This window comes from Barbus barbus (genome assembly GCF_936440315.1).
Source record: "Barbus barbus genome assembly, chromosome: 19".
Classification (NCBI taxonomy): Eukaryota; Metazoa; Chordata; class Actinopteri; order Cypriniformes; family Cyprinidae; genus Barbus; species Barbus barbus.
In genome coordinates this window covers 28,138,047-28,152,758 of record NC_136747.1, presented here as the reverse complement: position 1 = coordinate 28,152,758, position 14,712 = coordinate 28,138,047, and the positions used below count along the sequence as shown (strand labels likewise).

The window sequence follows — 14,712 nt, the reverse complement described above, 5'->3', positions numbered from 1 at the left end:
ATGTTCATAAAAGAGGTGTGATTTCAGAAAAAAAAAAAAAAAAATTTTTTTTGATGAACTGGAGAGTTGACATTAATTATGCTGCATTTCATGCTTTCAGGTGGTTGTTTATTGATATGAAAATACTATCTGAAAATATTGAGCAAAGACTGATATAGGGTCTCGTTGAGATCATTATTTGTTCAGGCGGATGTAATTCTTCAGAATATTAAATATCTATGTTCAGCATCTCATTTTGTTAATTTTCTTATAAATCTGTCATAAAATGATTGTTCTTAAATGTTATATTTTCATAGACTGCTTACACAATGAATATGGTGTGTAATTCAGTCAATATGAATCAAGTTCACTCAACTTCGATGTATTGGGTTACTAAATCATAGATAGTTATGTTGTTGCTTTTGCTTGGGCTGAAGACAGATTTAATATGCAAAGTAAACTGTTGCTAGCTAGTAGTTAGCCAGTCCATAGAAACCAATGAGATCACAAATTAGGAGATTAATCATGTTGGGGATGTGATTTCTCTCCCTCATTTTACACTTAAGTCTGTGAAAATATGTTTATTTGAATTTGCAGTATCTGAGCAATTTTTGTGCAGACAATCACACAAATTCAAAACACATCCACATACAGACATGGACCGGCAGGAATGAACTGCAATGTGCAGACAGGTGTTGTTTAAATCCATAATAAAGAATGCTTTTACAAATTTAGTTGTGCAGGTAAAAAATAATAATGATTTAACAACAGTGAAAGACAACAAACAACATAGCATATTATAAAATGTGCGGTATTTATTCATATTGAAGTAGCTTTGTTATTGTAAACATTTTCAAAAATAACAAAAAACTGTGGAAATGATAGCAAATATTCATTCCTTGAAACGATTATAAAGTGCATTTGTTACAAGGAACAGCCATGGACAAGCCAAAAGATCATAACATAGCATATTTTACAGACATGCATAGCTGCAAATGGATAGGAAAGAATTAGGTTAAACGTTTCTTAATACATTACATAATTTACTACAAAACAAGGATTGTAAAACATTGGTTTAAAGTGCATAACACAATCAAGAAATCAGTTGGTGACACCAGCAGGACAAGCTGGTTGGACACTCTTTTCAGCTACTTATTTAATTAATTTTAATGGAGAAATGCTGAAATATTAAAATAGCACAATCAGTCATGGTTTGTGCACAGCTTGTGCTGCAATAACAGCATTTAATGTTAGTTGATTTAAAAATTAAAGCTTAGAAACCCATCTTCAGCATCATTGCTGTACTAAATTTGCAAATGTTTTTGGCTACAGAAAATATGTATTAAAGCTTTTTCTATATATTTAAAGCTGAAGTGCTGATTACAGTTTTTCTCAATTGCTTTGGCACATGTTTTGAAACCGCTTTAATCTCTCAGCTGTAAGTGCAATTGTCACAACTGTTTGCTAAAACATCAGAACCCTATTTCATGTCTGCAAAAGGTAGTAACTCACCCAAAACATTTCATTCAAGCTTAAAAACCTTGTGTCAATGACTTGGTCAATGCCACCAAAATAAAAATAGTTTTTGTCATTTTGTAAGCCAGTGTGGTCAAAATGTTTAGATGTTTTTTAACCGTGGAAACATTTGTTATATGCAATTTTCATTTAATTTTTTTGTCGACAATCTGCTTTACAAGAATGTCTGTTTTGTCTGTGTATCACACTGAGCATTTTAGATATTTCAACAGTAGGTAAAAATGTATTGGGGAAAAGTCAACACTGTAGTATACGATAAGGAAATTAACATTTTTATTTATACACTACTTTTATTTTTGTAGAAATGTTACATGTAAACTGAAATTTCACCATTGCTTGTTCATTTTTACACACTTTGTTGTCTTCCCCTTACTACACCAACATTACCACTCATTCTTACATATCTCTCTATTGCTCTTCCACAACAAGCAACTGTGAATGTTTACAGTTTACATAACACATTTCTACTGATGAATGTACTGTACAAATATAAATGTATTTATACAGCACTGTCGCAGCTGCTGCGCTTTAGGGTTGTGACGTTCATCCTCGTTTAAAAAAATGGTAGTGATTGTGCTGGGCAAACTCTATATATGCTTCCAAATTTGATTGTTTGGCAAGATTGCGATCCAGTGTTTGAAGTTGAAAAATTAAGTACTTTTTAATTTTCATAATTCACAATGTACGTGTAGAGTCACATTAAATCAATCATTAAAAGTTTTCAATACAAATAAGCACAAGTCAAGCAGCAATACCAAACAGGGCCACAGGGAGACGCCAAAGACCACTAAACCTCCTGCCTTGAACTGACTGCAGGCTATTACTATATGGATCCATTCAGAATCACTAAACCTTTGACCACCGCATAATCTAAGACACCTTCAGCCAGCGTTCATTATAAAACACTCTTACTTATATACACGCTGAAAAGAATAATTTACTGACATATGGACGTAAGTCACTATTCTCTGCATTATAGAACTGTTTTGAACTTATTGTTTGAATTCTTTTTACTGATGTGATCGCAAAAACCTGCTTCTTTTCATTTTTAAGGTATTGTTTTCATTATAAAGTACTGATTCCAATTAGTTATCAATAATTCATTATTATTCTGCTACTCTGCACACCTCCCCTGACATGTTCTCGCGTCCCACACATGAGGTAGACCGCTTGCATTTCTTCACATATTTATTGAGATGAGAGGTGACCCCTCTTGGTAGTGATTTATATAATGGCATAGTGTCTAATCACACAGACACTGACGCTTTGACACTGAGAACTGGCAACATGTCAGAAGTGCCGGTACACACTAAAAAAAGTGCTGATATGCTATAGACTAAAATACAGACGTGCAGGTACGTACCGGCCCACTTCAAGCACTGTTGTGATCCCCATTTCATTATAATGGCAAGTAGGGTTGCAGAGGGGCAGAATTTTCCAGTGAATTTCTGGAAGCTTTCCAAAAATTGCTTAAAATTTCCACATTTTTTCCAAAAGTGTCCAAAAAATAAATAAATAAAAATCACAAATGTTCCAAAAATTCTCTAAACGTTCAGAAAATTTACAGAAAATCTTCCACCCCTTTGCAAGCCATCTGCCAACTTAGCAGACACTAAAACCATTCCATGTCTGATATTTATAGAATTTACATGCATGTTTGATAGATTTTGATAATCAAACGGGTCATTTTGCATGTGATGGTTTAGAATTTGTGAAGAGTTTGATCACTGGGAATCATCTTGTCAGTTTTAATCAGCAAGCCATGTGCATTTAGTTGTGTAAATTTTAGACAATTACACTTATTCATTTGCACACGTGCCAAAACATAGGCAATTTGCTTAAATTAATAAGAAATTCAAATCTGATGTGAACAAGAAACTAATCGTTTAGACATCTGAACTTCTTAATTTGAGAGAAAAAAAACCCGTCATTTGAGAACTGAGCCAAAGCGACTGAGAAAAACTGTAAATAGCCTGAGATAATAGAGCTTTTCTGTAAGTAAACGTAGTAATTAAGCAATGTGACGACATTTTAAATGAAATTTAAGCAAGAAATTCTAACAGTGATAGGATCTGTAGGATCCTATAATGCTAATGAAAAAGCTGATACTGCAAAAAAATAAAGTTAAAAATGAATGAGCATAATGAACTGGTTTTGTTTTTAGTAGTTCATGCAGAGTGAGTGAGTGACATACTGTGTCGTTAAAACAACGGACATGATTGTATCATAGACGACACATCCAGGATCCTGCTTTTCACTGAGGAACGTGAATATCAAGCGGAGATCCATGGATCCTTTCTGGTTCACTGCTCTCAGGCGAATCACTTGTAGTCAGGGGATAGTGCGGTTCATCTGGCTAGAGATGATACAGTATATTATTAGAAAACTTTACATTTATTCATTTAGCTGACGCTTTTATCCAAAGCGACTTACAATTGCTATATATGTCAGAGGTCGCACGCCTCTGGAGCAACTAGGGGTTAAGTGTCTTGCTCAGGGACACATTGGTGTCTCACAGTGGATTCGAACCCGGGTCTCTCACACCAAAGGCATGTGTCTTATCCACTGCGCCATCACCACTTTAGCATCAGATCATACCTATTCAGATAAACCCCATTCATGAGCATATTAAACTCAAAGTTTAATAGGATTATTTATATTTAAGAAATGTTTAATACTAGATTTTACAGCATGGTCTCCATATTCAAATGCTGAATAAATATTTCATTCAATAATTTATCTCAGGTTAAAAACAAATGAGAATGAGAAACAAAATGACATTTGAAACATGCTGTTATAATGTTTGTACTGTTTACAGTTGTTGGATGGCCGAGTGTATAATATGAATAATATGGAACAATATGAGGGAGAGTAAATAATGAACATTTTCAGTTCTGGGTCAATTATTCCTTTAATTAATATAAACTCACCATTGAACCTGTTTTTGTAGATGAAAGACATGATGCATAGAACTGCAATCACGAAAGCACCTGCAGCTACTGCTACCCAATCAAGACTTCTAGATTCCAGACCTCCATCTGCAGGGAAAAAATTAAATGTGTAATGTTCTAACCAGTCTATAAATTCATGCAACAAGTAAATGACTAATTCTGAGCTGGCAGCTGGAGTAGGAAGCTACTGTACAACAATTTTGCACAAAATATTAACTTCTGACTGTTAATATGGCCATATTTACCCCATGATGATATAAACGTCTGACCGCTGTGAAGGACATGACACTCATAACTCTGCTTCTCATCTCTGTGTATCTTCACGCTGGTTCTCATCTGAAAGGTTTGGTTATCGCTGGGTCTGACTCCAGTAGAGCTGAAGGGTTGGAGTGTGATGTTGTTTAGTGTGATCTTCATCTCTATGTGTTTGGGGTAGAAGTCAGTGGCCAGACAGGTCAGAATCAGCTCGCTTTGGTCATGAGGAGCTCCCGATGTAAACATGTGAAGAACTGGAGGAGCTGCAAGAAGAAGCACATCACAAATAAAGGATATTGGAACCACTCAACTGATTCTGAACAAAAAGACATAAATGATTGCGTTCAAATCACTGAAGTCATTAGAGCAACACATACTGCTTATCGAAGTATTATATATTGAGATCCAGTCCATGCAGCTGTTGAGGTATGACTGGAGATACTGATTGTGAAATCTGTCAGCGTCCCATTTCATTTTAGTTTCTTTTGCCTTTGGACTTTTATCAACCCACTGCAATGTGGAATAATTAAAGGCAATAAAATCCTCTCCATCATATCCGTACTCGTCAAATGCATTCACATTCATCACTGATCCATCTGGACGTCTGTCCACCTCACAGCCGACTCTCCTCTGTAGTGTATGGAGGCCTAAACATGTAAATTAATCAAACAAACAACAACATAAATTACTACAAGTTAAAATATAGGTTGTAATTTAAAAAATAGCATTTGGACACTTAAATATGTATCATGTGATTCCAATAAAACCCAGTGGCTTCACCGTCACATGTGGAGCTTGTGCAGTTTGCCAGAGTGTTAACCAGATTTATGAACCAGTCTCTAGAATCATCTGGTTCTTTGGTATTTCCACAGATTTCTGCATCCAAATAATCTCTTTTCCAGGTTCCTTCTTCATTGCTGTAGTGAGAGATCCGTCTGTCGTCATACAGACCCACTGCACTGAACACAGGACCGGAGAACCCATCAGGTTTGGTGAGGATGGTGTAAACAAACCGGAGATAGTGTCTCTCTGAGGAAAGATAAATGCAAGACAATAAAGGTGTTACAGACATGTCAACCAACATATAGTCAGACTGCCTGAGAGTGATCCAAATAATATCTCTGTCTCTCTCAGATAACTCAAATGCCTCTCTAAGACAGCTCAGTTCACTCAGCAGCTGATAATAACACTTGTTCACGCCTGTGGGCTTATTTACTGGAGTAACTGTAGCAATGGTATTGTGTCAGAAATGTGGGACATTACCATCAAATTTTATTGTTTCAACGTAGAATTAAACATGGGAAGGCATTGCAGTTTTTTTTCATTTGAATTTTTTCACTAAATAGATGCGTTGAAAAAGGCCTTGATTATTGGTTATGAAAGCTACCTGTTCTACAGATCATTCATTAGACACTACATCAAAAAAAATAGAGAACACAGTGTGCAGAGCATCTAGTGACAAAACAATGTTTATTGAATATAGTTGTCACGAATCCGGTTCATGGTCTTCTGTACCCTCACTTAGCTGCCTTACCGAGCCTTCTGTGTTCTCTAAGTTTAGTTTGTTTTGTTCATATTCTCGTTTCCTGTTTCCTGCCCTTGTATCGTGGATTTACCCTTGTCTCACCGTTTCAGACTCTGTGCATACCTCGTTTGGATTATTGCTCAGGTTATCAGACTACCCCTCTTCTCAAGCCCTCTGGATATTGTTCACCGATCGAGGACCCATGCATGCCCTAGGATTACTCTTGCGTCTTGCCCATGCCATACTCGTTTGCTGGTGTTTTGACCCTGTCTGTTATTTGACTGTTTATTAATAAAAGCTTGCAAATGGATCCAATAGTAAATATTTTGTGTGTAATATAGGAATACACACACACACACACAACTAAATAAATTACACCCAAGTTTGGTGAATATACCAAAAATTAAAAAGGTTACCCTCAAAAAGGAAAACACACACACGTGAGCTTAAAGGGTGCACAGCTATGAAAATCACACAGCTTCAGTGTGACATCAATAAGAAAAAGTATAATTTCATAGAAATTGTTAATAATAGTTGTTCATATTAAAATATGTATGAACTTAATACATGAACTAGACTATTTATGTAGCAAAATCCTGTCATTTAAAGAAATATTACATGTGGGAGCCAAATGTAATTTTGTAACCACTAGATGGCGGTGTTGGATGGGAGGAGTTAGTGTACGTCATATGATATTTAAACCCTCATGGTTGTGTGTGTGGGAGGGTAACAGGTGGCGGGAATATATGGTTCTTACCATATCCTAAGACCCATTGAACAAAGCAAGAAATTGATTGTTGGCATGGACAATGATTTTATTTCCAACTTATGCGTGAAGAACATCTTACCACCTGTTCCTGGGTGGATAGGAAGCCACTACAAAAAGTAAGAACCATTAATGCAATACAAGAAAAAAATGCTTCGGTTTGGTCTACTTTTCTCTGGGCAATGAGCGATGCCCATTCGCGAATGATTCATTCTTTTGAGTCGATTCTGTTTAAAGGCTTTATCAAACCCGTTGGCAAACCAGTGAATCGGTTCGCGAATCAGTTCGAATGATTCGTTCAGTTCCTGCCGCACGCGCCGAGTCTCTGAAGCGGTTCTCACTCAGATAACAGAAAGTTTAAGAACATCAAGAGCGCTGAAGACGTGGCTTTGGATCTACAGCCAGCTGAAAGCAAATCTGCAAAGGCTTGTTTGCTAGAGCTATATGAAGATCTTTTATTAGATGAACACCGCGTGTGCTGTCTACTGTTCCACAGGTATAGGCCACGATACCACTATGACATTACCAGTTTGTTGTACATGTGCCTTACATTAAATACAATGTATAATTTATACATTAAATAAGCTGTCACAGAGTATGAAATGAACACCCGCGGAACCCGCGTTTTATCCGGTACTTTTTTACTCTTACTCAAGTAACTATTCAGACTATTACTTTTACTTTTAGGGTACTCTACCCACCTCTGTTAGAGCCATCTATGACCCCTTGGGGTTTCTTTCACCGTTCACTTTGCCTGTAAAACAGCTGCTGCAAAAAATGTGCAAGTCTAACTTTGGTTGGGATGAAAGAATTCCCCAGGTGTTCTTGGAGCAATGGACAAGATGGTTGACTAACTTGCATCGTATAGCAACATTGGAGATAGATCGACGTGTAAAGCCAAAGGATTTTGGACCGTCAGAACATGCAGAACTGCATCACGTCTCCGATGCCAGTGAGGGTGGCTATGGCACAGTGTCTTGAGGTTGGTGAATAGCGGAAAAGAGACTACCATTGCTTTCATGTTAGGAAAGTCCAGAGTTGCTCCTTTTAAAGCAGATAACAACCCCAAGGTTGGAACTAACAGTTGCTATGCGAGTTGATAAAATGCTTAAAAGAGAGCTATAGATTAATCTGGACCCATCAGTGTTTTGGACAGACAGCATGACTGTGCAGCGATATATCCAAAATGAGACTAAGCGATTCCATACCTTTTGTAGCAAACCGAATAGCTGTGATAAGGGACTCCACAGATGTTGCTCAATGGAAGCACATAAAGTCAAGTTTAAAGCCTGCTGATGAGGCATCTAGGGGTCTTGGTGCTGAAGAATTTTAAGATGACAAAATCGAGACATAACTATAGTTTATGGCCAAAGATGAAAGAGGCATGTCGTCCATCAGAAACCTGTCGTATCTGTCCAGGAAAAAAGCAAATAAAGGCTGGAACACACTATATGACTTTTAAAATGTGAACAGATTTTTAAAACACCAGGCATCATACACTTAACGACTGAGGATCACACGCTAGCAGACTTTAAATTCCTTCCGATCACAACAAACTCCCACAGAAATGTGTGCTTCGTTTCAGTGTTCATCCCCATGAATCAAATGTTTTATTTCATTTTTGAATATGTGTTACTTAGCTGAACGTGGACTAGTCTTGATGCTGCAGTGTGCTTAAATGACACTTCACTATGAATAGATAACTGATCAAATTGAATGTCTTGTTGCTAGATTTTAGATGTTTTTTTTTATTTATTTACTTTGTACCTTCAAATAAAACATTTTTTCAATTATTCATTTTTTTTTTTTTTTTTAAATAAACAAGAATTTTTAATAAAACATGATGTGAGATTAATGGGAACAGGGGTGTGCTTAAAGGTACGCAAAGGTACCCATTAAGCACAGACAGATTTTTTACGTTTAATGATGTATATCTTAATAAAAATTCTTGTCGTCATTTAAAATAAAATTAAATATTTCTATGTGAGAAATTTATATTTTATTTTAACACAACTTTTTGTACCGAAACCAATATCTTGTGCACTAAATATGTAAGTCAAAAAGCTTCTATTTAAGAACTTTTATTTTAGCAAAAATCTAGCTATTGTCATGAATATTTTTGTGGTTGATTAGGGCTTGCATTAATAAAAAGGTTGGAAACCACACATACAGATCATATACAATGGTTCTCTATTACAAGGTAAATCATTTTCTTAATTAACAAAGCCTTTACGCACTGTCCCAATCAACCAAAATTATGTTGACAAAATAAAAACAACCTAATTCTGAAAATAGAAACATGATATTAACACTTTTTTACTGATTTTGTAGAAGTATTGCATCATTTGTTTCCATCAACAGTTTATATAATATAGTAGCTATGACAACTTATAAGCTTTTGCTAGTTTTCATAATTTTCATGTCATTTTCCTCAGTTCATGCATTTCATGGTCAAAGTCGTGACGTATTGTCAAGTATGGTGACCCATACTCGAAATTGGTGCTCTGCGTTTAACCCATCCAAGTGCACACACACAGCAGTGAATAGTGAACAAATGCGCGCGCACACACACACACACACACACACACCGTGAACACACACCCGGAGCAGTGGGCAGCCATTTATGCTGCGGCGGAGCAGTTGGGGAGCAGTTGGGGGTTCGGTGCCTTGCTCAAGGGCACCTCAGTCGTGGTATTGAGGGTGGAGAGAGCGCTGGACATTCACTCCCCCCACCTACAATCCCTGCCGGCCGGGGACTCGAACCCGCGACCTTTCGATTACGAGTCCAATTCTCTAACCACGACTTCCCCCAACTTTGTGTTTGATGCCCACCTGCATAATGTCCCACCAATGAGGGCATCCCATTTTAATTCTGTGGTCTTATGCCTAGGACTCTGCAAAAAAGTTTTTATTTTCACTCATTAGGTGAGAAAATAAATTCTGTATAGTTATACTGTCCCATTTTACCTTATCGAGGGGTGAGAACCAGAAGGGCGTAAGTGATATTTTGGTGAAATGGATATATATATATCTCAAATGAAAGCTCTTAATGAGCTCTTTCTACTGGCAAAAGTACTGTCATCCATGAGTGTACAATATTGTTTTTTTTTGTTTTTGTTTTTTTATAAACAATTGAAATCAGTACAGAGTCAGTCTGATCAAACTACAGACAAATTTTAGTTTTGGCTCTCCTGTAAAGTTGGTGAAATGTTACTTATGCCTTTCTGGTTCTCACCCCTCGTTATGTCCCCATCAACCTATTTCACACTACAGGTACATCTCAAAATTTGAATATCATGAAAAAGGTCAATATTTTTTTGTCACTCATTTCAGAAAGTGAAACCCATGTATTATATAGATTCATTACACACATAAATATTTCAAGCCTTTATTTTCTTGAAATTTTGATGATTATGGCTTACAGATAATGAAAACCCAAAATTCAGTGTCTCAGAAGATTTGAATATTACATAAGATCAATATAAAAAAGGATATTTTAAACAGAAATGAACATACTTTTCAGAAGCCTGACATTTCTATGCACTCAATACTTGGTTGGGCCTCGTTTTGCTTTAATTACTGCATCAATGTGGCGCGGCATGGAGGCAATCAGCCTGTGGCACTGCTCAGGTGTAATGAAAACCCAGGTTGCTTTGATAGCGGCCTTCAGGTCATCTGCATTGTTGGGTCTGGTGTCTCTCATCTTCCTCTTGACAATACCCCATAGATTCTCTATTGGGGTTCAGGTCTAGCCAATCAAGCACAGTAACACCATGGTCATTGAACCAGCTTTTGGTACCGTTGGCAGTGTGGACAGGTGCCAAGTCCTGCTGGAAAATGAAATCAGCATCTCCATAAAGCTTGTCAGCAGAAGGAAGCACTGACTGTGGAAACTTCACACTGGACTTCAAGCAACATGGATTCTGTGCCTCTCCACTCTTCCTCCAGACTCTGGGACCTTGATTTCCAAATGAAATGCAAAATTTTCTTTTATCTGAAAAGAGGACTTTGGACCACTGAGCAACAGTCCAGTTCTTTTTCTCCAGAGCCCAGGTAAGACGCTTCTGACGTTGTCTCTGGTTCAGAAGTGGCTTGGTAGCTCTTAGCTGAAGACGTCTGAGCGTGGTGACTCTTGATGCACTGACTCCAGCTTCAGTCCACTCCTTGTGAAGCTCTCCCAAGTGTTTGAATCAGCTTTGCTTGACAGTATTCTCAAGCTTGCGGTTATCCCTGTTGCTTGTGCACCTTTTCCTACCCAATTTCGTCCTTCCGGTCAACTTTGCATTTGATACAGCACTCTGTGAACAGCCACACCTTTCAGTAATGACCCTCTGTGACTTACCCTCTTTGTGGAGGGCATCAATGATCGTCTTCTGGATCATTACCAAGTCAGCAGTGTTCCCCATTATTGTGGTTTCAAAGAACAAGAGATTCACAGAATTTATACTGTAGGGATGGTCATTTATTGAAACTCAAATGTAAATATTATAATATTTTGAGATACCGATTTTTGACTTTCATGAGCTGTAAGCTCTAATCATCAAAATTAAAACAAAAAAACTTTTGAAATGTTTTACTTTACATGCAATGAATCTACAATATATGAAAGTTTCATTTTTTCTTGTTACGGTGGTTGCATGCACTCGTGAGAAATACAGGTACATCTCAAAAAAATTAAAAAGAAATTAGAATATCATGAAAAAGTTCATTCTTATTCTATTTTTTTTTTTTTTTTGTTTGGTTGTTTTTTTTTTTATATCATGTAAAGGTTCTTGTAACGCATTTATATGTACCTGTACTTCTCACGAGTGCACATGCAACCAACGTGACCACTACACATGGATGTGGTACATTTGCTCATTTCCGCACCGAGTCTATTTTGTTGTGTTAAAGCAACTATAAGGTTTAAATTGACAGAGCAAAAATGTATTGATACAAAATGCATTTAATGCACCATAAATGCACATAAAGTCTGTCTTTCAGAGTAAACACATGGCTTTTTAGCTATAAGAGTAAAGCAAGGAAAAGTAGCCTACAGACTGCTCCTATAGATTGCACTCGTGGAGTTAGAAAAACAAAGTTCTTGGATTACTTGTAATAAGGATCTAAATGCAAAAGAAAAGACACATGTTTCTGCCAATGGTAAGTTTTAATTGAAAATGTTTGTGATAGCCTACTACCTTTTAAAGTAAAAGCAGACTAGACTGTGTTTATATCACAGGTGTCAGACTCAGTTCCTGGAGGGCTGCAGACCTGCAGAGTTTAGCTGCAACACATGCAGTTTTCAAATAATCCTGAAGGACGTGATTTGCTGGATCCGGTGCATTTATTTAATTAGGGTTGAATCTAAACCTTGCAGGGCTGTGACCCTCCAGGAACTGAGTTTGACACGTTTTGCCACTTGCTTAAGCATGTTAATGTACAGATGTATATATTCATTTAATTTTTTTTTTTTTTTGCTTTCGGATTATGTAAACAGTAGGGGTGTGCGATACTGCAAATTTTGGTATCGATCCGATACAGAGTAAATACAGGGCCAGTATCACCGATACCAATTCCGATACTTGTCATTTAAAAAAAACATACATTTAAATGATCAACAACAATTAAAAAAAATAACAATACTAATGTTGATATGACTAATATTCACCTTAAAGTTTCGTGGATAATATTTGCCTTTCTAAAAGGACTTTGCAGGCAGAGGAGCCCAGAACATGAAAGCAATGCACAGTTTCATGTTAAGTATTTTCCTTCCATAGAAAGGAGTTATAAAAAGAATTAACATGGCTTAATAAATTAAGAACGTAATATTAATAGACAAAACTTAGTATACACCTTATTAATGTTGCAAACTAGATATACAAGTAAGCAGATGTGCCTAGAATATGAAAGCAATGCTCAAAGTTTTCACTATGCATTTTACTCCCATTGAAAACCATTATAATGAAAATTTAAAGTGTTTTAATGCATTAAGAAATAATTTTAAAAAGCTAAACTCAGTACACACCTTACAGTGATACTGTATAAAAAGGACAAACTCGGTATACAGGTATAATATGCACTGTGAAGGATTTCCTTCCCCATTTCATTTCTTTTGTAGCTCAGTTCCGTTTCATCACCCGCCAGAAAACAAATCATACATTAATACAAATAGAATGACTTACCGCAATAAACGCAGCTGATGTATGCAAACTGTGCAATGAGAGAGAACATAAACTCCATTTCGGGTTTACAGGAAACTGCGATGAACACGCATAAAAAAACAAAGCACATGGAGATCAAAAGCTACAAAACAATGCCGGAAAAAGAGGTGCTTACTGCTCAGACTGAAACATGTGGTTACGACTAGATGGGGTTAAGAAGGGATACAGCTGCGGCTACTGAGCATGCGCACATCAATACAGCCTCATTTTTATCACACTGTACAACAATATATATATATTTTGCATTATTGTAAGGGGTAGGTTTAGAGTTGGGTTAGGTCTAGACGTTAACGAAACACAATCTAATAGGTAGAAAATTAAATTTCGTTGATAGTTTCCAGTCAGAGCTGTATACCTTCTAGCCACTACAGCCACCTACTGCTTTCAGATCATTTTATAACTGCATAATATACATTAAACTGTGCTGAGGCATTCTTTAGTACCGTCACATTTTCTATTCAAAAGAATTTCTGTATTAGTTGAATTGGCTCTCTTTCATATGCTACACAATTTAATAGCACATGTCCCACAGTCTAATTCCAATGACCCGAGTACTAAATGATTAAGAGCTTTATGACCAATACGAAGCATTGCTATTATTGTCTTCCTTCCTACTTCCAAAACTTTCCCTTCCATGTTTTTGAATGCCATATAGATTATGACCTTTAACCTCCCCATCCCACATTTCTTGCCATTTCCTAGTCATATAATATCTGTACATGCTTTATAGAATATCATATAACATATCTTGTCTAGATGTAGACTTGTTAAAACAGAATATGAGTCTGAGCAAATGAATGTTCTTAATGGCTGAATTTCCTCCACCTAACGAAGAGCCATTAGGATGGCCATGTAAACTGAATCATGGTTACTTGTCCTTTTAGCAACTCTGGTTTTAAAACGGGGAATGCAAACTGAAGCTGCTGTGTCCTGAATCAGGGTGAGGTGTGTATCAAAAAAAAATTCAGCAATTTTTAGTGAAGCTTTGCGTTGGTTGGTTGTGAAACACTTTGCGACACAACCCTCACTTTCACCAGCAGAGCTCCAAAGTATCGAGATCAGATTGAAAAGAAAATAAGTGGTAGGCCTATATCGCCCTATTTGCTGTGAGCTTTTTCAGTCACATCTGGCTTCAGTTAGTAGTATTTCCATCTGTATTATTATCAGTGGGCTGTAGCAGGGGTGTCACTAGGCCCTTTTTAGGGGGGCTTCAGTAGATTAAGCATAAACATGTAATGTTACATAAATCTTTTATTGACATTTGCTTTTGAACATTATTGTAAAAATGCAGGTTATAGAAAAGACGTGTGGTTTCTATAGCAACAGACTGTAAATATATTGCTTTGAATCTGTCTTTTTTAACATTTAAGTCTTTATATTCAGAGCATATCTATATTTACATTTGCAGATTACAACAACACCCCAAAATATTAGTCTTCTTCTCAGTGGCTTTCTGTGCTCCTGATGACAACAGCAGGTCAGATCGGTTTCATCCAT

General features: G+C 36.7%; 1 protein-coding gene across 1 annotated transcript; it reads right to left on the bottom strand.

Moving 5' to 3' along the window:
* Nucleotides 1–775: 775 nt before the first annotated feature.
* Nucleotides 776–13,335, bottom strand: LOC306885632 (zinc-alpha-2-glycoprotein-like). The gene is made up of 6 exons (XM_079442292.1): nt 13,177–13,335; nt 5,502–5,750; nt 5,099–5,368; nt 4,712–4,984; nt 4,446–4,553; nt 776–3,871 (listed from the first exon to the last, which is right to left on the bottom strand). Exons 1-6 carry the CDS (start codon nt 13,283–13,285, stop codon nt 3,864–3,866), a joined length of 1,017 nt encoding a protein of 338 aa, XP_079298418.1. The 5' UTR covers nt 13,286–13,335; the 3' UTR covers nt 776–3,863.
* Between the last annotated feature and the right edge of the window lie 1,377 nt (nt 13,336–14,712).